The sequence below is a fragment of the Micromesistius poutassou genome (genome assembly GCF_964030765.1).
Source record: "Micromesistius poutassou genome assembly, chromosome: 12".
NCBI classification, from domain to species: Eukaryota; Metazoa; Chordata; class Actinopteri; order Gadiformes; family Gadidae; genus Micromesistius; species Micromesistius poutassou.
In genome coordinates, this window is record NC_140282.1 from 4,480,300 (window position 1) to 4,506,630 (window position 26,331).

Genomic DNA, 26,331 nt, shown 5'->3' on the forward strand with positions numbered 1-26,331 from the left:
TGTGAGTGAATGTCATACGCATGGTTGCGAAACAGAAATTGTGTCAGAAATGTAGGTAGGGCCGTGCAACAACAATAGCATCAGGAATAAAAGAAAATGTATCATATACTTTATGTATGTTACATACGGTCTAACCATGCCTGAGCAAGCCCAGGTTTCTCAATCTATTATTCAAAGATCCAGTTCTCTGTTCCTGTTGTTTTCCACTTGTTAACAACACATTCATGTCTGTTAAGCTCTTTGACAAACATTTTCATATTGGTTTACATATATTCCTGTTGAGCATGACATTTCTTTTGCAAAGTAGGAATAACATTACCAATGCCTAGCCATTAAACAAATGTGTTGTTCATAGTGAGCAGAATAAAACCAATATTGTCTATAACGGACACAATATGTCGACATGTCCATTTCCCTGTCTTCACATCTTTACTGTCTGGAGTATTGAGTGAACATTTGTTCAGTGTACAATATTATCTAGGATCTGCTTTTTTTCAAAGCAATTTACAGTGAGTACAGGTCAGAGTTATAGGCATTCTACAGGTATTGCAGTCATTTGCCACTGAACTCTCCTGGAGGTGAGAATGTACTGAGAATGTTCATTATCCCATTTCGGTTTTTTGGATCCACAGTTACAGTGTTATTTTGCCACATAGTAACCAAGTGTATGCTTTCATTTAAAATCTAAGTATAAATGACAAAGAACCAATAGGAGGGCAAACAATGTGTTGGGTTGCTCAACAGTGATTGTACCAATCACCTGTGAATATCAACAGCTGGTTGGTTGGCACACACACACAGATCCAAAGTACTCACATTTCTTAGAATTGATTTTGTGAATTATACATGTGTAAAACCCAGAATCTAATTGTTTGAATTTAAATATGCATTTATTTAAAACTTGAAAGTGGTACCAATTGAAATCTGATTATTAAAGTTAACAGTACATTTATACTTCCACCTAATGCTGGGTCAGATACAGTATACAGTTCCTATACTATACTTACCTCTTCATCCATCCCTAGCTCCGGTGCTTGCCGAAAAATAACTCCACAATCATGAACTCTACAACAAGGGCTATACTTGTTAAATGGTACGAAACTAAAGATAAGATTGGTAAACACAGGAACTATGTGGAGGCGAATACTTGGTCAGAGTGAATACATCTAGAACCCAGCATGATTGGAAGGTTATATTTCTGCCTGAAATAAACAATGTTGGGATCATAGCACAAAATGTTATGAGGACCGTCGTCAAGTTTGGATGCCAATGAAGTGAAAAGAGCAAAACCATTTTTGTTGTGTTCCGTAATCAAATACAACCTTTACAACTATTATTACTATTCTTAGTCATTTTTGGTTTTAACCTGAAAAACGTAATTTTGAAATTGATGTTCTTTGGTGGAGCCTCGGTTTTCAAAGAATACTAATTAGTGTGTAGTGGGATGATCCATCTTGGTTTCTAATGGTCAGATCTTGACAGTAGATTAAATGGAGTGGAAGTTTGCCATTGAAATGTTTTGTATACTTTCGTGCCCTGTTCAATCGGCCAATATTATTGTCAGTAGTCCAGTCATTAAGATTGAACTGCCAACATTTGAAAGTGGAAGAGCCTTCAAATGAACACCCAATGAACATAAATCAGTATAATATTTCTATCAAAATGTAGACTACACTGTCCAACACAGAAAACGTTGACTTCATGGTTTATAGTTACAACACAAGGCGTTTCATGAAATAAAATGAACAATGTGGCGTTATCAGTTCATTAAATTATCTTGTTAAATTAGACTATGGGTTGCTTTACTTGACAAAGCTGAACTTGTCACATTTGTCTGTACCAATACTGCAACCTAGTGGTTACTCATAAATCACACATCTATATTGACCATCATGACACACAATCATGATATTGAGCAGGTGAAAATAAAGAAAGAACTTAGTTTGATTTTCCCCCTTTTTATTTGGAGAAAGTTTACCTTAAAAAAAAAAAAAGATTCCACTTAGTCTTCACTTGAACATCACGAGTCAGAAAACAGCAGTGTGCGAGAAACAAAAACTAAATAAACCCCATTGAATTAAAAGCTTTGTACAGTATATGGTCATGTTTTCAAAAATAAAAACTGTTAAAAACAACAACGCAACAAAAACACACAAGTCTGTGAGTGAGTGAGAGTGAGTTTTCATGGCTGTACAACAACGGAGTCCACAGACTGTAAAGTAGACCGTCACACGTATACGAAACATGTAGGACGTGGAAGTTTTGCCCTCTGAGAACACGAGTTGAGTGAAGGGCCGTTTTATTTTAACATTCGTGCCAGCGTTCACCGTCTGTAAAGTGTGGTGTTGTCGGCTTCCTCGGTTTAGCGTTGCGTTCAGTTTATCGGATCCTCTTCTGCTGGCGCGAGCGGTAGATGTCGTGCACGGGCGGCGCCACGGCTCCCTTGTCGTCCTCTTCGTCGGAGTCCGCGTTGGGCCTTTTCAGGGACTTGCCGCTGCCCGCGTGGTTCTCCATGGCGCCGTTGCCCTCGCCTCCCGCCGCGTCCGGCAGCCTGCCCGTGATTAGCTCCACCGCCGCGTCCACCGCTACAGGGAGGGGGGTGGTGAGGTTGCGTGAGCAAGCAGCGGTGAGAGACCATGATTTAAAACAACGATTAAAGTAAGAGGGGGGGAAAAAAAGAAAAAGAGCATAAAGATGATAACTTACTCTCAGGAAGTGTGCATCTCCTGAAGGTCTCCATGACTTCATCCACTTGGACGAAGGGACCCTTTGGTGAAACAAAGTCAAAATGAACTTAATCGTCAGACCGACCGTGCAACAAGTGACATAGAGGACCGAAATTGCATTTCCCTATACTCCAAATATGCTATTAATATAATTATCACACCAACAACTAGACTCAGACACCTTACAACTCGTGGTGACCCGATTCCATATCATCCAACCACCCTTAGAGGGAGCTTTAATGATCGTTGGGTGATTTTACAACCTGGATCCTATTTTCCCCCCCATCATTTTGGGTCCAAGTGAATTATGTGGACATCAATCTTTGCTGGGCCAGTATTGAACTAGGCGCTGCAGCCATAATCTGCAATAAAGGGATGTAACATAATACTTTGGGGCCATAGCGCCCTGTCAATGTAGGACCTCTAAAAGTGCTTGTTTTTGCCAATGATTGAATCAGATTCTATTCTATAAATTTGGGAAAACCTTTCGCTTGATTCAGTCTGTTTGTCAATGTGTCTAACCACTCAATGTGAATTCTCGCTAGGAAAGGTTCCTATGTCATTACAATCTCAACCCACCTTCAGCCAAATCTTTAAGGTAAACCCAAGGCACACATTCTGTCATCCAACACAAAAACCCTTTGCCTGCACACGTCTCTGACTAATGTTCCTTCCTGCAAACCCGACGAGAGAGATCAAGCGAAAGGGAAAGAAAAAAGCATTTCTGTTTCCACAATGTTGTCAGAATAATAACAACAAATGGAGCCCGTCAGTGGCCCTTTCAAATGTTGCACAATGACCTGGCGCTATTGCCTCAGAAGGATTGCGCTAAAGCTTTTCGCAGAATGCGGCTGCAGCCTTTTTACTGTAATACTGGCCCAGTTTCCAAACTGCTTGTCCGCATTGTCCGGACCTGCTTGTCCGGACCAAGATGATGGGGGGGTCCGGGTTGAATAATCCTTAAGTAGGGTTAGATACTTTAAGAGCGTGCACAGCGTCATACTCACAGAGAAGCAGCTAGGTGGGGGCAGGAGCTTCATGAGGAGCACAGCCGCCGGAGGAACAGGGAACACCCCTCCTGGGACAGGGTGCAGCCCCGGAGCTACAAAGAAGAAGAAAATCAGGAGGAGCTTTAAAAAAAAAAAATAATAATCAACCGCTTGAATGGACAGGAAATCAAGGTGGACTTTATGGAGTGACATTATAAGAAGGCAATTTGACACGCTCCGTAGTGTTGTGATTGAGCGTCATGCACTATGCTAACGAGGGGTTGGCTTAGCTCAGGAGGTACAGCGGGTTGGCTGGTAACCGGGGAAGTTGCTAGTTCGATCCCCGGCTCCTCCTAGCTGTGTGTCGAGGTGGCCCTGAGCGAGACACATAACCCTAAATGCTCCAGACGAGCTGGTTGTCGCCTTGCATGGTTCACACGGCCGTCTGTGTGTGAATGTGTGCAATAACCGTTGTAAGTGTCTGCTAAGTGCCCTAAATGTAAATGTCAATGTAATGACACGCTTACTGCCGACGAGCCACTGATTTCGCTCACCGATCAACAAGAACTGCAATAGGATTTACCCTGACATGCAGAAAACACTTGCACTGGGAGAATGTATTTCCCCTTTTCTACAGGTGAAGATAAGACCAAATGGTACGACCGAAGCCAAAGGCCAAAGGGGTTACGTACGAGTGAGGTGCCGGGGCTGGAAGGGGATCATCTGGTTGGTGTCTGGCTTGGGGTATTCAGGTTTGCGGTCCGCCTCATCCTTCTGTGCGGGCGTGGAGGGAGTCACCACCGCCTCCTGGAGCAGCGCTGCGTATTTCGCACGAGACACATCCTTGGGGAGGAAGCAAGCATTAAAAACACAAGGTTGTCGAAAAAGCCCACACCCACAGTTTAAGACGCAGGAGAACTTCTCCTGGATGTGTCGGTCGCAGGCTGGCTCTTTTGCACACCTTGTATCCCAGGGCTTTGAGTTCACTGCCAGAGCAAGGGTAGAGGTCCATGAACTTGTAGCGGTCGACCAGTAAGGCCGTCTCTTTGCCCTCGTACTCGTCCTTGAAGGCTGTGAAACGCCTGCGCTCCACCTTCAGGATACTGGCCAGGTCTCCGATGTTGCTCTCGAAGGCCAGGAAGCGAGCCCAGATCTCTCTGGAAGGGGGAGCGACGGACAACTAAGAGCGGATCATCACATGGTTTTCACACGGGATCATGGATTTACATTTCTTAGGAAATTGTTGTGGGAAAAAAAGAAATCGTACCCAGATTTCTCAGGTGACATGCTTCCAGAGGTGAGCACTCGTTCAAACAGAACCCGAGTGTTGTTATCCTCTAGAAGGGAAGGTCACACAGAATAACAAGTCATACACAAAAGGGACCCAAACTTGTGAGCCCTCAGTCTACAATGAGGGCTACAAGAAGTCATTAAGGGAAAGTGCTGCAATGGAAACAGAACCTACCATTGAGATGGGAGAGATAATCGATATACGCAAGAATGTACTCCGGGATGTCCCCGTATTTCTTCAGACCAAGTTCAAATATCTTGAAGGCCACAGATTTATCCTTTAATGGAAGACACAAAGTAAACACAGATAAACACAGAGTCACAGAGAATAGCTTAAAACGATTGAACCACTGCATGGCCGCATACGAGCGGGGACTTTTTGGGTTGCTTTGCGATGGGAAGTGCATTGCGACGCTTTCCCTCTGGACTTCCGGTCGTCTCTTCACCTTGCTACAGTAGTACTCCATGAGTGCCGCCGTCACGTAGACGTGGTGCCGCGTGCGGAGGTCCTCCCGGGCCTTCTTGAAGATGGTCCGGCCCATCTTGATGCCCTCCGCCCTCCTGGCGAACTTCATGTACTGGATGTACACCAGCGTGGGGTCGATGTCCTCGATGCCCAGCAGGCGGTTGTAGATGCTGTGGACCTTCTCGTGTTTCATGCGACTCTGACGGGCGAGAACACGCGATCAACGGGAGCGTATTGAGAGGGTGGTCTGTGTTTGTACTGAGGGCCCCACAGACAGTATCTTTTATAGGTTCTCCAGTTAACCATTTATTGATGATTGTTAATAAATTGATAATTAGTTTTATTACATTATTAGATTTAATGTCATTGATTTTTTTACTTGTCTGTAGCACTTTGAGATTCCTGAAATATAAGTGCAATACAAATAAAATGTATTATCATTTTTATTATTATTGTACGCGGTCTATGTGCTCTGCCCTCCCGGACCGTTGCAGACACCCACCTCCTCATAGTCGGCGAAGGAGAAGTACAGCAGCATGTTCTTCTTGAGCAGGGTGCCGATGGCGCGCTCGTAGATGTTGGCGGCCTCGTCGCTGAACAGCTTGGCGTTGTTCATGTCCTACCGAGTCAATCGCAGAGAGTCAAATCTCGGGGGGGCAAAAAACGGGCACATTTCTATTGTTCAAACACGTCCCATATTGGATAAAGGGTTGCGATTGGCCCGACCCCAGGCTAGGTCTGCTGGGAATCTGTCTGAGCAAGAGGAGGGGGGCCAGACCATCTACTGGAGCAAATACAAGCGTTGATTGTGGCCTCTCACCCCTTTCTCTGCGAGCAGTTTGCTGGACTGCTCCAGGTACTGTGCCGCCTCGTACCAGACGTCAGGGTGGTGGCCCAGGACCAGCAGGCACTGCTCATAGGCAAACATCACTGTATGGGAGGAACATCCATCAGCACTGACCATGGTAATACCCTCATGTTGGATAAGAACCTGGTGGCTTTTTATATAAACAAATTACAATATCTATCATCTCATCTATTCAGATGTAGCTACTGTTCCAATCTATTATTTGTATTTATTTACACACAATTACCCACCATTGAGCAGACTATGTTAAACAACGCAACCTCCTCTTTATAGACTGGACATTGGGGTTTGAACCCAGAGTATTTTGGTTGTCAATACACTAACCCTATGCAAAGACATCAACCAGAGGCTTTACAGCAGAAGGGGGAGGCAGCGGGCCAATCACCTCTCTTTGTGATGAGGGTCTGGTCTTCTGTGCGCAGAGGGTTGCTCTTCTCCCACTGGATGTACTTCTTCCACATCTCCACCTGCTGCGCTTCCTGAGGGGAGTTCTGGGGGGGCACCGAGGGAGCGTTCCGATCCAGCCCCTTCATCACAGTCTCGTATTCCTGGAGGACACACAGGCACAGACACATTGAGGTTACCACACTGAACTACGGCAGAGACGGTGCAGCGACAGCCGATGGGTTCTGTGACTGCATTTTGGATGCGTTGGGGGTCAAACCGCTCCACCTCACCTTCGCCACCCTCCTGGCGTTCATGTAGTCTCTGCTGCGATCCTCAATCATCTTCTTGGCCAGGTGTATATTTATACCCTGGGTATAAAGCACAAAAGGTCAGAGGTCATTTTGATTCAGCCCAATGCCCATAATCCATCTGAGGCTCTGGTAATATGTTTGGATATCGGTTCCGACCGAGCTGCGGGTCGGGAAAGCTTGTATGCGAGTGTGCGTCTCTCACCTCCTCATATTTGCTGTAATCCCTCCAGAGCTGCTCAATGTTTATCATGGGATTGACGCAGCCCCTCTGGTACACGCGCCGCACTGCTGTGATCCTCTGGTTTTCCGCATATGACCCCACCGCCTCGCTGTAAACACGTAAGCCATGGGTGGAATCAAAACGTACGGCCGGCTCAGTCGGTTTGCCGTCAACGCCATGTGAACATTCGAGAGATTACACAGAAAAAGGTGTTTTCTCTAAATGTACTTACACTCCTTTGAGAAAGTTGATATAGTCCACCCATATCTGTAAGAGGAGATCATTGTTTACCAGTTAGATTTTATTCAGCGACTGGCCATGAATTTTTTACGAGGCATGCCATGAATGAGCTGGTAGGGCTTCATCATCTTGCTCAAGGTTACCTACAGGTACTGTGGACATTGGGGTTAAAAGCCAGAACTTTTAGGCCGGGATTCAAACACCCTACCCCCTAGACTGATATTTCTTACACAATGTGCACCGTAAGGTCATGGTGCTTAGCAAAAAACACTTACTTGGTAGGACATGATTTCCATGCCAATCTTATCAAGGGCAAAGTCATATGCTTGGGCCATCTTCTCCCTAGAGCAAACCAAACAAAGTACCACGTTATATGATATAATATGATGGAATATCGTTTGATGGGCCCGTTTCCTACACCATGAAACGGAGCAGCGGGTGGGATGCTCACTTGTAGCTGGGTAGCTTTCCTTTGGTCTCCCGTACATAGGCCAGATAACACTTCCACAGATCGATGTGCAGGACTTTCATCAGACATCTCTGAAACAGCTGGAGAGCGGAGAAACAGAACACATACAAGAGACTTGCACCATGAAAAGAGATTGGTGTGTTTGTGTTTGATGACTTCATGTGACCGAATATATAATTCATCAACAGCATTATAATTCCTCCTTTGTCCAGGCCTTAACTAGAGAAACTGATACCATAAAGGAAAACACACCCCTTGATTCATCGGTTTTCCCCAATCCATTAATCAAGGTTTTTATATTGCAATTTTTTTTAATTTTTATAAATGGCTAGACATACGTGGGCTGTGATAGATTTCAGTCATTACAAAAATGAAATACATTTTCTACCTCTTTCCAAGTAAAATGATACAAACGTAATTAGAGCCATGGCTAAATTATGTTCATAATTTGGACACATTTGCATGACCAATTTTGAATTCCATTAATTAAGCAAATGTGCATTTTTAGCATCTTAGGTTATATTTTTCTGTGTATAGAAAAATGCCCACTTTTATATAAAACAAATCTATACAAATATTTACTATTTTGCCGTGCATGTCAGATAATGCAAATGATCCAAGATGAAAACCTTGATGACAAGTAAGCAATCAATCCTTAAGTTTCAGCACTAGTCAAAATACAGGATGTTTATTCTGATTCCAACACATGAAAAGAAAATAATCAACTCTAAAGTACAGTTTATTTAGACAGCTACTATTGAAACCAAAACAAACTTGAGTTTGGTTTAATAATTTGTGTACATGGTTGATTTACATAGGTCAATTTGATTAGATGGATGCAGTATCTGAAGACAAGGAAAGCAATCATTGAGACCGAGGTGTCATGGGATTTAAAATGACTTGTTGATTGACACTTACCTTTTCTACCTTGTCATAGTTTTTTGCCTTGATCTGCAAATAAGAGTGTAGATGTAATGTTAATTCAGCCAGCCTCCAGAAATCATGTATCATAATGTACACATGCATTCATGCAAGTCACCACTTATAACACAAACAAACCCTCTAAGATCAACAAAGTGAATTTCACACAAGAATGACAAGCTACAATTTCAAGTTCAGGGGTTTATTATATTTTGGTTGTTATTGCCAACATTGCCCACAAACATACCCGTAAACCCCAGCTTATGAAACAAAGATAAAATAAAAACACGGAATGAGGAAAGAAAATAAAGGATGTTATGCCACCTAAAGCATATACAAAGGCAATTTCAGCTCTTAACAGGCTAGTTCAGCGATAACTGCTAAGGTTGAACTCAACATGGAGGCCTTGAACTAGGATAATGAAATCTGGCCTCCTCCAGAATATAAAAATACTAAATGTCTTCTGCACAGTCACCTCAAAAATGGGTGTAGCCAGAACCATCAAGTTCTACCACAATGTGCCAAAAACTGCCAACAAGTCACCAAACAGCTAGTCAAACCAAAATGGCTCCAAATACATGTAAATGTCTGGTCAAATTACAAAAATGAGTTTGACGTGGAGGCAAACCAATATTACACGAATGTCAAGTTATGAACTTAGAAAGTTATCATTGAAGCTTTATGGTGGAAAGACCATAACAGCTAGCAGGACCAGCCTATCCACATTATGGGATGCCTGGTGGTGCATTAGAAATATGCCAGTTATATCTGAATATGACTGAAGGGATTTGACAGATCTTCAACTGTTTCATGAATCCATTCTAATGACAACCGCCTCGTCAGTGATCAGTGTGAAGACTCAAAAAGGCCACATTAAAAATGATAGCTGGAAAGCAAGGTTTCTAGAATGCTGTGTGTATAAAATTCACAGTAAGGACAAAGCCCCCGATATCATGGCATTTCAATGATCAAATCTCAATCACCAAATAAATCTATGAAAAAGTGGCAAAATGCATTGCAGCTGCTTTTGACTTGGTTGGGGATGATAGCTTTAACTTGGGAATGACAGAATCTGACCTAGTTTGTCATGTGCCTACACAGGGCCAGTCTATTTCACAGCAGCGCATCTAGGTGAAAGAACGGCAGCCAAGCAGAAGGGATAGACCAGGAGAGAAAACGTGTCAAATTAATGTGTGTCAAATCAATGAAACAGCCAATGTAGTTATACAACTTAATTTAAAAAAAGACAAAGATGCAATAACTCACAATGCACGTTTTCTATTGTCATTTTTCTTTTCATATTTTATTACATAGTATGTTCTTAAAATCATCCTCTTGACATGGTAGCACTAAACCGCCTTGCAGAAACAAGAGCCATAAGACGTGGCACTGAAAAACAAACTGGGTAAGAATAAAACCCCAAGCCACAACAGAAGGAAGACAGAAGAAAGTAGAGTCACCACCCACCCAACCCGAGACCGCAATTGCTTGAGGAAAAAATCTATCCATTACTAGTTTATTCAAATCAACTGTTAAGAGTGTTCTGCAATACTCTAAATGACCCTGCAAATAAAATTGGCTGCTTGAAAATGGCTAAAAATAGACTATCCCTCTCTCACTCTCTCCCGCATACAGCAGATTGGTTGCAAAAAAATACTGTAGTGTAAACTTTGGATGCTCTACCCAGATGAGAAAATGTTGGGAGTTCGCTGTAAGTAATGTCAAGTTCAACAACTCTTCCTTGTGGTATCGAACAAGGCATAACAAATTTGGATCATCGCCATTAGTGGTTGAGGAAGGATAGGGGAAGAAGTCAGTCTGAGAAAATATATCCCACGGGCCATTTAGAATACCCCATTAAGCCTCAATGAGTCCACTTCACCATGCATCTTAAATGCCAAGAATTGTTGAGAATTACTTTGCATGTTAACACACCCAAACCCTCATGAGGTGTAGGTGCAATTTTTTGCCCAATGCATGTTGTATTAACCCAAAGCAACAGATCAGAAACAGCCCACAAAGGAATGTGATAGATATAGCTCTAGAAGGGCACACTACAGATAAATCCTCTTTGGATTATCTAGCTTTAAAATTATCCAGCCTTTTAAAAATGAACCTCAAACAACATTTTATAATAAAGTTGAAATTACCAAAAAATAAAAAAGAGTGGACATGCCTTGCACTGTGCAGCAGTAGGATTATTTGAACAATTATACAGCGCCTAATTCAATGTGTGCGTTTCTCATAATTTAAGTTAAAAGGGGCATGACAATAATGTAGCCAGACATACTTACCAAAATGCAAGTTACCCTAGTGATATCAAGTCATGATATTGGTGCATATACAGGTTAACAATTCCTTCATTTTTTTTAATGTTGGTTTGGGTAACAATTTGCATAGCCTGGACCAGGGTTTGGCTACCAAGCAGTAGTACTTTAAATGAACCCATCCTACTCTTCAGGTGTTCTGGTCTCTTGAGCAAACTATTTGCAATTTGTGTTGCACCATTTAGAAAAAAAACCTGAAGGACTTTAAAAAAGGTTGTCTCTTCATGAGGGGACTTAAAATGTTTGTATTGAATCCAACAAATTCCAAAAACAATGAAGCTTGTCTTAAAGCGGCTGCTGCTACATGAAATAGAAAACTATTATAAATTAGGGAAAGATGTAGGGTGGTAATGAGTCATTCGTCAAAGGGGGGGATTACTCAAGGGGTGGAATAAACATGTTGGTCACACAACACCTGCCGTTTCATAATGTATTTGTTTAAAGCAAACAAAAATGACTCCAAAGAAATGACACAGGAGGCAATAAATTGACACGACAAGTGAATAAAAGGCTAATGCACTCCAATACCATTAAAATTATTTTAATACCGTTGCAGATCAAACATGCAACAAATGCATTTTACCCCATTTGAAAACGGCTCATAATGTATTACTATATTTGAATTCTGGAAACATAAGCAGTATTTTCTGAAAAAGAAAATGTTGGAGCCACCCTTCTTTATTTTTATAGCCACAATCCTTAAATTAATTGCAATGCTCATATTAGTCATACTCATCGTAGGAAGACATCACTGCAAGTAAGTTTACCAGTTAAGCAAAATAAATTACCTTATTCCATTAGTAAATTAAACGGCATATCAATTTAAGAATTGTGGCTTTAAATACCTTCTTATTTGCGTGTGAAAGTCACATTGTTGATCATGTCAGGATACCCAGCCATTCACACAAAGTTGTAAAAATAAAAGTGTATTAACCTCTGCTTCAATGAATAGCTTCCAGAATCTGCCAGAACTGGGGAACTGGGTGACAAGTCGCTCATATGTCTTCCTGGCTTTATCTATGGGTTGGTTCTACAGAAGGAAAATGTATTGACATTTGAACTAGGTTAAACTTACCCAATCACTCGGATGTGGAAAAGATGCAATGTTAAAACATTTCATCACCATGACAATTTATAACACCCTTCTTTTCCCTCCCACCCCAAATGAATTAAACCCGGGAGTGCAACCCTGTGTCACTAAACCTGTGCTTCTCGAATCAGAATGCTCCATGCGTCAAGGTCATATGGGTTTTCTTCCAACTTCTTCTCTGCCTTCTTCACCTTCTCCGGAACATAGTCACCTGCCCCCTGCAAGAGAAAATGGAAAGAGATTGTCTTTTATATTGGTACCAAACTAGGGCCAAGCACGCTCTGATTGGAGTGTTTGGTAACCCAGCTCCTTCTTCGTTAGAGCCATTTCGGTCTGTGGCCCAACTTGTCTTTAGACAAGGCTGCAAAAATAATCCTATAGTTATGCCAAGTACTACAATTACAGGGGAAGGCCCAATGACCGGACACTGTGGATTTCAGCTTGACAGCCATGTAAACCTCAACATGCTTCTTTGAGATAATAGGCTACCTCATCAAGGGACTGCAATCTGGCCAATCGTTAAATTAGTGCTACAACGAAGATGGTAAGATGAGTCTGCCTTATCAAGTTTTCCAACATTGCACTTTAAGCCATGCCCATGAAAGAATGAAAATGACCCGACATTAAAACTACAGATCAATGGTTAAATACGAAAAGGGCATAGGAACAAGGACGTCGAGTGGCTGTTAAATATGCTCACGTTACTTTTCTTGCTAAACATCCATCCTTGCAGAATCATTATTAGTTACATTGAGTTAAGGTGATGAGAAACAGTCCAGTTATTGGTTTACATTTCGACGGAAGGGTTCGACATATACAACCGGTTAGACCCAGTGAATAATTGTCATATCGCAAACATTGTGATAGTGTCGCAGACAGTTACATTAACTAATCATCGATGAGAAAAACAAGATTGAGATTGACAATTCGACTTTGAATGAAGGGGACAAATGATCCATCAAGTGTTTACTACCACCAGCACATATGAACAATGTGTGTTGTTTGCTTGTACGCTAGCAGCACGGAGGCCTCGTTGACTGCAGTGCAAGCGAGGCACTAGCACAGCTAAGCTAAGTCATGCTAGCGTTAGAGTTGATCAAGAGTATGGAACTGAACGTTTGTATACGACATACCTGATCAGCAGCTCCTTCGGCGGACATGGCTGAGTCTATGATCTAATCTAATGGCAACTGGATTCAAACACAATGTACAAGGCTTTACGAAATGTTTAAAACTGTAGCATAGCTCACAACGGGCACAAGTCAGTTGCCCGCAGAGCGCGCCTGGTTGTCCTCTCAAAATGGCGTGATCTGGATTCTACTTCCTTTTACCATGGACGTGTCCAAGTAATTTATTGTAAGAAAAAATAAATAACAAAAATGAAACATTTTTGTTATTTAATTATTATAAATTATTATTAACAAGCCAACTTGATTAATGTATAGGAGTAAATACTTAACACAGTCGGCTATTCGTAGTAAAATTATACAAATAAAAAGTGCAGTTCTGCGCAATTGTGATTCACATTTTGTTTATTGTCTGTTAAGGATTTAGCCACGGAGACTTTAAAACTGCGGAAATAGAAAGAGCATATTTATCTAGAATGATGCAATTAAAAGCGCAATGTATTGATTATTATAATATTATTATTGTTATAATCCCTTGGCACAAGGTATTATAACATCTGATCCTGTGTATTAATGAAATTATCATAGTCGTGCAGTCCATCAAACATAAATTACCTGATTTTTTGAATTTGTATTTAATTCTCATCACAGTTTACATAAATACTCATTTACTCTTATCTGTCAACAGAGGGAGACAAATATATATCATACCGTCATCCGCCGTGATTTGCGTTTGTGCTTCTGTTGTTAAGACTAAAGCAACAGACCATGAAGTAGGGAATTCGTCATACACCTAATACTGCTGTTAATGCTAATAGCAATACTAATAATACAACGAAAACGATTATTTATCCTAATAATGATGAGAAAATGTTAAAATGTTTTTTGCTAGGTAATGTTGTGCTCTCTGTATGAAATATTTGCAATTGGGATGATCTTGAAAGAGCCAACAACTGGCCTTTGGGGGACACCATAGGTGACAATTATATCATAAAATATTTAAATAAGACTTACTTACGCTAGTTTGGTGCTAATTTTGTGAGACACGTGGTGAAAGGCGGGTCTCCGGGGTGTCTTTGGACGTGGATCATAACCATGTCAGTAGGTCTATAAGTAAGGCATTTGTGACGTTGATCTTTGCCTTTTCTCAGACCCTAAATGCTGGCCAAGGTTACATGATGGTGCATAGGTTTGGCATTCCTAGCATTGATTTTGCTATAAATGGGTGGGTTCACGTGAATCCACCAGTTGCCTATGCAAGCTGACCAAAGCAAGTGGAACTCTGACGGTTGGCTAAGCAAATGTCAACAAACAGTTGTCTGCAGACAGATTAGGGTACTGCTGACCACTGTTGGTCTTCTCAGACACTGGAGGATTATGGGGGTCTTTTTGTGAGCTAGGTGTCAACAGATTTAGGCCTAGTCAAACATTTATTTTCCTACAGGCTACCATCTTTGTTGATGAGAAAATAACTATAGCCCAACGACAATAGCCCTTTGTCATTGTGCAGTGTCAATATCGCCCCTTTTGTTCTTAAATATATATACGTATACTTTGTTTTTGAATGGGTCTGTGTTTAACTTTAATTCTTATTGTATTTCTGTGGTGTTTGACAATGTTACAAATGCTAAGCCACAAAAGCAATTCAAACACGCATAGCCTACACTGCATTAATGAAAAATGCATTTCATTATAATATCCATTTAGCCTTTTAGAACGCTTTAAATTAACCCTCGTCACTCATAATGTAGCCACGATTTCCAATCTGTGACAATGTAGGATATATTGTTTTCACTCTATATAAATTAATCTGAATTACGTATTTTAATATTCAAAACTAAACTGTTATAATCAAAATGTAATCTGTCTTTTTTCAGCTATTTTATATAGAAATTGAGGCTTTGAAAGAACGATTACTCCTCCATTCGATTGCTCTGGTCTGCCCTATGCCGTCAAAGAATCACAAACACTTCGCACGCAGTCGCGAGAGAAAAGGGACATGTTGGAAACTGACAGACCCGCGTAACCGTTCGTTTGGGGGGTGCCGCACACCCTTTCAGAGATGGGCTACTTTGCCCTAAGACGCATGAAAATGAACTGAAGAGTGAAGCTAATATCTGGGCAATGTGTGGTTTGAATGGACATTCATATGTATGAGTTATTTGAAGTTTAAAATGTGGGCGATGGTGGTGTTATCGAGAGCCAGCTCTCCCTTCCCTTCGTCTAGGACAAGATGGCAGCAATGCAGGCACACTGTGCATGGTATGGCTTCATAAGTCCATAACATGTTCAGAAAAGACCTGGATTATACCCATTGTGACTCTATGCGAAGGTGAGTTTGAACCTAAAATGTTTTAAAGGATAAGGCTAATGATCAAGGTTTAATGGACGCCCTACTGTAAAGTTGTGACTAAGTTGGCTGAAAGGTTCTTGAATGCAAAACGTTAGCTTGATAAGATTACAATTGGACATTGCATTTCGGTTTGTGAGTTGCGATAACTTTGTTTCAAGGAACCACTTCCTCATCTTTCTGTCTGGAAGGTGTTTCTAAAAGAAAAAACAAATAAAAAACGTTGAACGATGTTAACGGTTGTATTCTGAACTGGTAGTTAGTTGTCTATCACCTGACTGAGTTATGTTATTACTTGTTATGAGAACAATAATAGAAGCACATTGTTATTAAGCTGTTATATCAGGACAATTCTTACAATATTAACGATAGATTACAATGTATTTTCTTCATTTTGATCCATGCATCCCAATTGAGCACATGAAAACGCTGGTATTTTAATTCAACTTCCTACCACATTTTATAGAGATACAATACAGTTTTGCGTTGTTGTACTTCTTGTACATTGACATATGCGTCATGTTACAAATAGGAAGATCTTTAGTCGGTGTTATGGAGAGGCGAATATAATCCTTGACTGTATGAATAATAAGTGAGCTGGGGCTCGTCTTCAACTTGACAATAACAGTAACTTACGTCTGCTGTCGTCACAGCTATTCCGTGAATTGATCCGCTTAACTTCCACATGTCTACTGTTCAGTGTTCACCCAAAGAGGCATTCTCTTAAACTATACTTTCCACGACAGTTCAAGTGGTTCTAGTTGTACTATCGTTTTAATGTAAAACGCGCCTCCCTATACTTATCTTACACTGTTGCTTAGAAAAAGTAACACAAAGTCCACAAAAACAGTTTGGCTTTGCCTTAAATACTCATTGTAAGGACTGCACCAATTCATCATGTACGAACGTACAAGTTGATAATGTGGTTGGGCTTTTGTTTCTTTTTGTCCTACCCAAATTAATACCTTGAGGATGGCGTTTGTTGGGTCTGTTTTCACATGAGCGATGTAATGGAACAGTGAGTCTATTTCTGAGGATTGTTTGAGTGAGGCCCTCTCCCATCTGTTCAACACGTGTCATATGATAAACCTCAACATCGCCACAAAAACGTCTTCATGTCTATGCTTGACAGATCAACCGCAGCCGAAACCAGAATAGATATAGTTTAGCAGAGCAACGTTCATTATTTTTTTCTTCTTACTCTTTTAGAATGCATGAAGTATATTTCAAATGTGTAATATACCAGTGTTTAGCTTTTTAGATTTAGTTTACGGACATATCTTACTATTTGATCGATGATTATTCAACAGTTAAGCAATTCAATACCGGTAGGATCATTTTCCACATGTAGCATCTTTTATTGAGGGTTCAGCAGAACTTTAGATATCCTAAAGCATATAACATATGGTTAGTACTTGGCCACTCGATATATCCTACCAGGCATGCCTTGCCGTGAGTGAAGCACCTCGAAATCAGAGATGTCATAAGTTCACTGAATACACGGAGTCACTCACATGTATAAAATCCTATATGCAATTATAGACACTGAAACAATGCAACGATTGCATGTTATAGCTAATGGCCGTGGATAAAAGTTAATGGAGAACAAATGTAATTCCGCATTGCTTCACTTACAAGACTGTTCGGGCAAACTGCGCAACATTACATTGTAATAACATTAGACACGCATTTAAGTGCTTATGGTTAAGGGAAGGAGACAATGTTTGAGATAAGAACCTTATTTCTCAAAAAATAAATTCTTTGAGTGAACTGAGAGTGAATTAGTGTGCATTTATTGGGAGTACACCGAAACACAAAACTCTCCCTACATCACAACGAAATGATTCGCTAAACTGGAGGCAAATTAATTTTACGTAACTGTGGAATAACTGTTAGTTCTGTAATTGGACTAGCCAACTATTGTATTGCATCTCCCTTACATTTTCTAAAGGGAAACAGAATTTCAAAAAAGATAACCCAAGCCCACTTTCATTTTGGCTTTTTATACGAATAGTCCACACCATTTTCCATCGTTTTGTTTGAAAAGAGTCTGCTGTTTGGTGTATCCTCAAGCATACTGAGCAGTTCATTTTTGTTCCTGTTATTCAATGATCCCATCATTCAGTGGTGATGAAATGGTGTGTCCTTAATTCCCTTGCCAACACAGTTGAGAGAAGCATAGTTTTATTTTCTTCTTTTTAATGACATAGCATTTCTTCATTTGTCAACAGGTGTCCCTTTTGTTTATTTTTCTCTCAGTTTAGTCGTGATGTGCTCAGGGTGAAAGGGCAACCACGTGCAATTACTTAGCAGCTCAAGGCTGTTGGGTAAAAAAAAAGGCCTTCAGCTTAGAAGGATGAAACATAATACCACAGGAGGAGCCTGAAGCCCCCCCTAGAGGAGTATCAAGCATCAGGTAGTAATAATGTCATGGTCTGACCGATAACAGCTGCCATTTGTTAGGCTTTTCATTAAGTAACAGGTTCTACACTCTGTAAATATATTGAATCTCCAAACCACCTTCTAAACAATGAAATAAATATATCTGCGCCTTTTAGGGTGTCTCTTAATCCACACATCATGCTCAGCACATGCTGTGCTGTTTGTTGGTCAACATTAACACTATCCCTTGTGCTAGTGGGAAAAACAATGAGAAAAAAACCAGGCCATCTAGGTGGGTGCTTATTTATTGTTAAAATAAATAAAATAGTTATCCAACTAACCATTAACCACCATAAAGAATTATTATCTGAGAATGATTTAATTGGTTTCACAATTCGGTATACATCCTTGTTTTATTTAACAAAAAAGTGCAAATTTCTAAACGTAAGACATATCCTCTTATACTATCTGAGTATAGTATACTTGTATATATCCTAAGTATAAGAAGGCACTACATTTGCCCCACTTTTGTCTCCAATAAACCAATAATTCCAACATTTAACAAATCGTAAAATCCAGACATTTGAACTTCTTGACAATGTTAGAACCAAGGTTGCAACTTGCAACTGTGGGTTGTGTTGATGACATCACTGATTGGTTATACCTAGCAGAGGTTTAGATGCAGTACTGTGAATCTACCTGACTGCTGCATTAAGTTTGCATAATCAAAGTGAGGCCCGGTAAATTCCCCTCTTGTGATGCATGAGGCTAACATGCAGAGAAAGGTCAGTGCTTGTGTGAAGACCATTCATGATCATTTATTCCATGCTATACTAATAAGTGGATTTAACTAGTGGAAGACCTACCCTTATCTACATCATTGAAGTCAACAGGTGCTAGTTATTGTTCATGGGCGTCGAGGGATATTGAAGGTTCTGAGTTGTTAATTAAATCAAGGAATTATAGTAATAAAGTCTGTACAATGGTATGCATTATTTGGAGCAACTCTCAAAGGTACACATAATTTCAGACATTATCTGAACTGTATGGCATAATTGGACTACATTATGCTACTACAAGCACATTTTCTTTCTATGCAACATGAAGATATAATGGGGCAGTTTGCAGCAGGCAAGTCAAGAAGCTCGCAGCCTGTGGTGTTTACTGTCCTGTAAGAAAAAACTGCCTTTTTTCACTGTGACCACATTAAATACAACAGCATAGCATCATACAATTTTTTTTTTTTTTTTATTCTTAGCCCAAGCTCAGTGTTTGACAAACTCAAAGGTAGTCAAGAGCTTGCATAATATGTATTTTGTTTCATAGCTTTTGTTCTTCTTTTAATCTATTGGCCTCCTTTTTAATAATATTTTGCAATGTAATTAGTGGTAGGTAGATATACTACGGATTTGCACAGCCACAAACCATCAATCATAGTCTTAAGTGTTCAAAATGAGAGATCCCTAGGAATCTCTTTGTGTTCTAGTTTGAGGCTTGCTTTGTTTCTAAATATAGTTATCTGGATGTAGTGTTGATTAAAGTGGTAAAGACCTTTGGGAGGAGCTGCTTTAATGTCATTGAATGTTTCCCAAATTAAAAAGAAGTAGGTTTTGGGCGCCCGGCTTCGGCAGGGTTGCTGACTACAGCCTGAAGCTTTCAAATCCAAAACCAAATGGCTTTCCTATCCTTTCATTTGGTTGTCTTTTTTCCCTGAAAGTGAATAGGCAGGTAATCATGATACAAAATGTTGTGATGCAGAGGGAACCCAGGGTTAGTCAGGGTAACCAGGTTGCGGTCGTAATTGCACAGTTGAGGAATTAGCATAGGCCTACTCCATTATCGCATTTCACATGGCTACAGGTAACCGGATTACAGAAGCAAGTTGGAGAAAGGACAGGCGGACTATGTTTTGGACAGATATTCAGGCTCTGTAATAAAGCATTCTCAGTTCCCGCTGTAGAACATTTATCTTTTTATTTTTCTTATTTTACAATGGATCAACAGTTGTTTACAAATTTTGTTGTGCTGATAAACAAACACAAACAATTGCATACAAAACCAGACTATTATTACTAGACTAGTTATTTCTTCGGACATATTGCCCATCTCTACATCATGTCTTTTTCTCTTTCTTGTGCTCCCTTTATTTTTTGTCTAGAGCTCTGGAGTGGGATGCATTGGAACATTGGAGGAAATAAACATAAAAGGTCAACTTACTGATTGTTTCAAAGTTCGTAGGAGTTGTTAAAAAAGTCGACTTAACCAGCACTAAATAGCACTAAACCAAAATGCTGAGCAGGAAATCCTAAAGAGATTAAAATGTGCGGTTAACATTTGTGAGGTACTCAAAGACAAATCTACCCTGTAGGTATAATCTTTAGACTCTACTAACTGTGTTGTTATATTCTCTTTCTCTTCACAGGTATGGCCTCACAAGTTTTGGTCTACCCACCACACATTTATCAAACCCAGACAAGTGCCTTTTGCAGCGTGAAGAAACTCAAAGTCGAGCCGAGCAGCTGTGTTTACCATGAGAGGGCCCACCCGTGGACTTATCTGAACGGCAGATCCATCGGCATCGCACAAGCAACCAAACAAGCCCGCTCATTCGTGAGCCGAGAGTCGGCGGTGAGCGCCAGAGTGCGTGGTGGACAACAGCACCCCGTGCAGACAGTGGTGGTACGCGGAGTAAAGAGGGAGCCGGCCGGTGAGGAAGCGGGGAAAGGCCCAGCTGCGGCTCAATTGCCCCAGGACGCAGACTTTGTCCCGTCGCAGGGTCAACGGACACAACAGACAGAAACAGGAAGGGTGGGCAGCAGTGGAGCAGCAGGGGCAGGAGGAGGAGGGGGAAGGGGAGAGGGCTGCCGAGAAGGCGGAGGCGGGGGGGACGTGGAGGAAGAAGGTGACGGGGAAGACGACGACGGTGGAGGTTTGAACACAGCGGACAGCTTCCAGCGATGTGGGTTGAAACGTAAAAGTGAGGAGCTAGAAAACCAAGGGAGCGCCATGCAGATAGTGGAGGAACTGTCTATGTTACCTGCCATGTTGCAAACAACGAATGTCGGGCATGCAGCCGGGCCTACGGTTGCAGCAGTTGGGGCAGGAGGGGGGGTGCCCACCAAGCAGGTTGCTGGGGCGGGCGGAGCTGGGGGAGCAAGTGGAGGGGATGGGGACTACCAGTTGGTAAAGCATGAAGTCCTGTGTTCCATGAAGAATACCTACGAGGTGCTGGATTTTCTGGGTCGGGGCACATTTGGCCAGGTGGTTAAGTGCTGGAAGAGGGGCACGGGGGAGGTGGTAGCCGTAAAAATCCTCAAGAACCACCCATCATACGCGCGGCAGGGCCAAATCGAGGTGGGAATTCTAGCCCGTCTCAGCGGGGAGAACGCAGACGAGCACAACCTGGTGCGAGCCTTTGAATGCTTCCAACACCGCAGCCACACCTGCTTGGTGTTTGAGATGCTGGAGCAGAACCTGTATGATTTCCTAAAGCAAAATAAGTTCAGCCCTCTGCCCCTGAAAGTGATCCGGCCCGTGCTACAGCAGGTTGCAACGGCCCTGAGAAAACTGAAGAGTATGGGTCTGATCCATGCGGACCTCAAGCCCGAGAACATAATGTTGGTGGACCCTGTGAGGCAGCCCTACAGGGTGAAAGTGATCGACTTTGGCTCAGCCAGCCATGTGTCCAAAGCGGTGTGCTCCACGTATCTCCAGTCCCGGTACTATAGGTGAGTCTGGGAAAACTTTGGATGTGGGGGGTTAAAGGTGTAGTTCATTTAAGGTTTTTCTCACTGTGTTGTGACTAATGAGTAAAGCAGAGTTGTATACGTCCTACCAAGGCAGAGCAAGGAAGTCCCATACTGCACAACATCCTGCCCCCCTGTAGGAGCCCAATACCATCTGTGGCTCCTAAAACATTGACCCCTGCAGTGTTTGCTGACAGGGAATACACTGTTTGTGTTCCTGCTGCTTGGGAACGGAAACCAATGGTCAAAAACATACTTTGACACAATGACTAAAGTCCATGACTTCTGGTAATGAATTAAACAAAGCACAGCCTTGAGAAATACCCATAGTTTTGTCCTTTGGCCATCCTAATTTGCAGTAGAATTAAATGATTCCATTACCAATGTACTAGATGTAATGCAGGACCAGGCAATCTTATTTTTACTTGACCGAATTTCTTGGATGAGGGTATGGAAAATCATGATTTATGATATGGAAAAACTGATCTAGTTTATAACAAAATAGGCCTGCAGAACTCTAAACTGTTATGCAAGAGGAAGAAGCGACCCAGTTCAGTCTCTGGTTTGTCTCTGCAGAGCAGGGCTGAATGTGAGGTGAGCAGGATGTGAAGCAGTCTTTACAGTCTAGTGCTCAAATGGTCTCCATAGATGACTTACAGTTACTGTTGTTCTGTAGCCATCCTCATTAAGAAGTAAATGACTTTAATACAGTCTGGAGTCATCATCAGGAGGAACATGCCTCTCTTAAGCACAGAGGGGTCATATATATTTTTGTTGTAAGATCATATAGTGAAATTCTAACGTGATTCATGTATCTGTTACTGGCTAGTCAACCAGGACCACTGTAAAAGTTGAGCAAAGACCCCCCTTGTCGGGTTGGGTCAAAGTAAATTAAACAATTGTTAATCGTTACAGTCTACCCCTTTTGGTGTTACTTTGGGCTGCAGAATATCACACATCACACAATTCATTCACATATGTCCAGGGTCCAATTGTAACACCTACCACCAGCCAATGAGAGATACATTTCCCCAATTTGCAGGAAAATAAAATACTGTGTCAAAATTACCGGCCATTATTGCTGACTGTTAGATTTTCCACTCTGGCAGGTAAAAGACAAAATTTTACAAAAACTTTTTTTTTGTACCATAACATAATGTCAATCATACTGAAGAATAAACTGAAAATCTTTGGACCTGGACTGGAATTTTTTACAGTTTGAAGTACATTATGTACTAAGCAATAAATAGCAATTTATATATATTTTTTTGATGCAGGCTCTTGTTGGCAATAGTACAAAATAATTTGTACCAGAATGTACTGTATACACAGCAGTGGCTGCATGTTCTCAGGTCCCCAGGCAGTCCCTGCAGTTGGAAAGGTTAGCTTTGGTCATGCTGAAGGCTTAATTTAATGTGCGTCATCCAATTCCAATCCTGTGCCCTATGTCATCAGTAGCGGATGGAGGAAACACAGTCACTCACTCACTCAATCACTCACACAAAGACACTTTGATTCATTTATTACTAACCTATTTTGGATATAAGGATTTGAATCTATATATTTATATTGCTGTTATTATCTTAAACCCGACTGTAGATGTACAGTTCAGTCTGTTGTTTCAGGTCATTTGCCTACATTTGAATCGGTCCTCATAGTGGACTAGTGAAGCCCTGTGCGGTGATGGAAACACAAATTGGCAGGTTGTATGCCGATCTGTTTGTTCAGAGACTGAGACTCTGAGACTTCCTGTTTTGACAGGTGAGGTTAGCATTCGGAAAAAAAATGCACACAAAACAATCCTGTTTTCTGTGTGTTTCAGGTACACTTTGGCTGCTATCTTTGGCTGCTTAGATTTTTACTCAAATGTGAGCTCAGACTTGAAGAGCATTGTACAACAGACCGTCTCTCTCCTGAATAACACGCACACATTCAGGACAAGCTAAACACCGTGGTCTGCATTCCTCTCGCTTCTGGTAAATGTACTATATTTCAGGAAGTAGCTCAAAATAGCTCTGTAGTCCTCTGCCGTACAGGAAGTGAGTGTGCAGCTGCCTTGACTCTCAGCTCTGTCTACTACTGCTGTGGAAAGGAGCTCATCAACTCAAATTTCTTGAAATCATTTACACACTTTGTCTTTCCCCCTTGAGCGTAGGAGCTGCCAAATGATAACACGGTCTGGCTACAATTCATTCTGATTCGGCACTGGATTTTGAATGTGGCCATCATTGCACTCCACGTTTCTTTTGACCCATATAACCACAATGAATGAAGCACGATGTAATAAAATGTTGTATCAGTTAAGTTTGAACAAAATTGTAAATTAATGTAGCCTATACAGAGAAGGGCATATATGACACCTTGAAATACAGTTATATACAAAATATTTGTGAGGCGCCCCGGTGGCTTACCGGGTAGAACACGTACCCTTAAGGCTCAGTCCTTATGGCAGCGACCCGGGTTTGATTCCGGGCCATGGTCATTTGCGGCATGTCCTCCCCTCTCTATCCCGTTCCCTTCCCATCCAACTCTCACCGTATCTGGCATGAATAAAACATAAAAATGCTGAATCTTAAAACCAAAGAATTGCATACATATGTGGAAACTAGAATTTACTTCAATTGATTATTTTTTGTTTGCATTGTTGTCTTTGTTTTTTGTCTTTGCATCTTTGGTTTTGTTTGTTGTTTTGACTCTGTCAACTACTAGCAATAAGATAGATGTTTGTCTAGAAGCACCCAAACAAACTGCGAGGGTGCAAGCACAGTGGGTGATGGGGTGCTTAAAATAGCTAATGGGAAGAGAGCCAATGTGGTTTGACTTCTATAGATGGTGAAGCGAACGGGCGTCCAGAATGAAATGAGTGAAATGCTAGAGAGCTCTCACTTACTGATTCAAGGTCAACCGGTTCTAGCGTCAGCTGTTTTGCTTGTTTTATTTTGTGTGGGGTGGACACTGTGTGCTGTGTACCCAACACATCAACTTAGACCTACTCTCCCTGTAGTTCCTCTGACATCCACTGATGTCCCGGAACTGTCTGGAGGCAGAAATCTATTGTTGTACACTAGACCGTCTTTGATGAAAACAGTGTCTTTGATCAATTCAGATGAGCTTGGTTTGAGGTTAATTGTAGACTATTTGTGTTTGACATGTGGCTTAAAATGGAGGGATTGTTTCGTTCATACCCAATAATGGGCAGGAATGATACAACTGTTAGGGTTCACACTTAACATTAGTCCACAGTTAAGTTAGTTAAATTGTGTTCACCAACCACCCTTTTCTTATTCAAGATGGTTAAATAATTGAATGTATTATATGCATTCTTGGTTTGTGTGCTGCTGATTCAGACACTATTATTTCCCAAAATAATGTCATATAAACTGGACCTGTTACATCCTTTTACAATTATTTTTTTTGCCTTATGTGGATTCCTCTGAAGGGCTATAGGCTCCAACTGATATGGAAGCCAAAAGCGCAGATATTTGTGTTACATTTAGAAGTAGAAACTCAATGAAATGTCTGGCCTGTGTATTCGCATGGCTTCTTTCCATATGTATCATTCCACTGAAGTGCCCATAAATTCAGAGCTAGGACGTCACTGTTGTGTTGAACCTTCTCTGTGCTCCAATGAATAATTCAGAATTGAATGAGGGTGCATAGAATTACAGTCCCTCAAAGACTTGTAGAAAGGCTCCATTCTTCCATTATGGAGCCAGCGGTTTTGTAATTTCATCTGTCATCAACTTAACTTCTGCACACTTTCTCGACTTAGATCACAGCATTGAATGTTAAATATAGAGATAATTTCTTTGTTTGTTGTATTCTTCATCTGTTTTAGCCATAGGGAAAATTATTCCTGGCTACCCTGATGTCGAACCAGTTAATATCACATTTTACCTGCACTTGACTGTGCAACTTTATATGCTTATCTCAGCAGTGCCAGTGGTTGGGACACAATTGAGATTTATGATATGTGATGCCACATTATTTAAGCTTTGGTGTTCCCATGGGTAACCTTAACTCTGTTCATGCTGACTTGTATTTGTATAACATAGAATTGATCCATGAAAGGCAATCGGCCATGAATACAAATTAGATTTTCATCAATATCACAAGACGTTTAAAAATGCACAGGACCCTATGGTATACTACCGTGATTTAGACTTTTCTGTTTGACGGTTTGTTAGGATATATAATCTTAGCAGCCTCGTTGATAAAAATCACTCTTCGTCTTAACTAGTAACCAAAGGCAAACCTATAATTGAGTTATTTCCAAATTCTTTTTTACATTGCAACTAAAGACCAAATGTGCATTTTATGGAGTCCCTCTGTTCTCGTACATTGGCCTTTTATAAGTCTAGATACCCAGGAGCTCCAATGAATTCATGTCTTAAATAGCTGAGAAGTGCAATCATAAACATG

The 26,331-nt window shown here is 41.2% G+C and overlaps 2 protein-coding genes across 4 annotated transcripts in view; one reads left to right on the forward strand and one right to left on the reverse strand.

The window, feature by feature from the left end:
* Window positions 1-1,961: 1,961 nt before the first annotated feature.
* cstf3 (cleavage stimulation factor, 3' pre-RNA, subunit 3) lies at window positions 1,962-13,589 on the reverse strand. The gene is made up of 20 exons (XM_084476421.1): window positions 13,438-13,589; window positions 12,418-12,522; window positions 12,149-12,244; window positions 8,885-8,917; window positions 7,949-8,046; window positions 7,773-7,839; window positions 7,490-7,524; window positions 7,240-7,366; window positions 7,017-7,094; window positions 6,725-6,887; window positions 6,292-6,401; window positions 5,974-6,090; window positions 5,452-5,670; window positions 5,181-5,283; window positions 4,983-5,052; window positions 4,677-4,872; window positions 4,408-4,558; window positions 3,734-3,828; window positions 2,707-2,767; window positions 1,962-2,585 (listed from the first exon to the last, which is right to left on the reverse strand). Exons 1-20 carry the CDS (start codon window positions 13,462-13,464, stop codon window positions 2,380-2,382), a joined length of 2,157 nt encoding a protein of 718 aa, XP_084332547.1. The 5' UTR covers window positions 13,465-13,589; the 3' UTR covers window positions 1,962-2,379.
* Window positions 13,590-15,420: 1,831 nt separating this feature from the next.
* The window catches only part of LOC311356631 (homeodomain-interacting protein kinase 3-like), a 37,367-nt gene continuing 26,456 nt past the window's right edge, over window positions 15,421-26,331 (forward strand). For 2 of the 3 annotated variants that reach the window (XM_084476418.1, XM_084476420.1), the window contains exons 1-2: window positions 15,421-15,763; window positions 20,586-21,891. In XM_084476418.1, the coding sequence (XP_084332544.1) occupies window positions 15,691-15,763; window positions 20,586-21,891 (1,379 nt within the window). In that variant the 5' untranslated portion in view covers window positions 15,421-15,690. Of the gene's footprint in view, window positions 15,764-20,321; window positions 20,371-20,585; window positions 21,892-26,331 lie in introns of all 3 variants that reach the window. The other variant, XM_084476419.1, reaches the window with a different exon arrangement.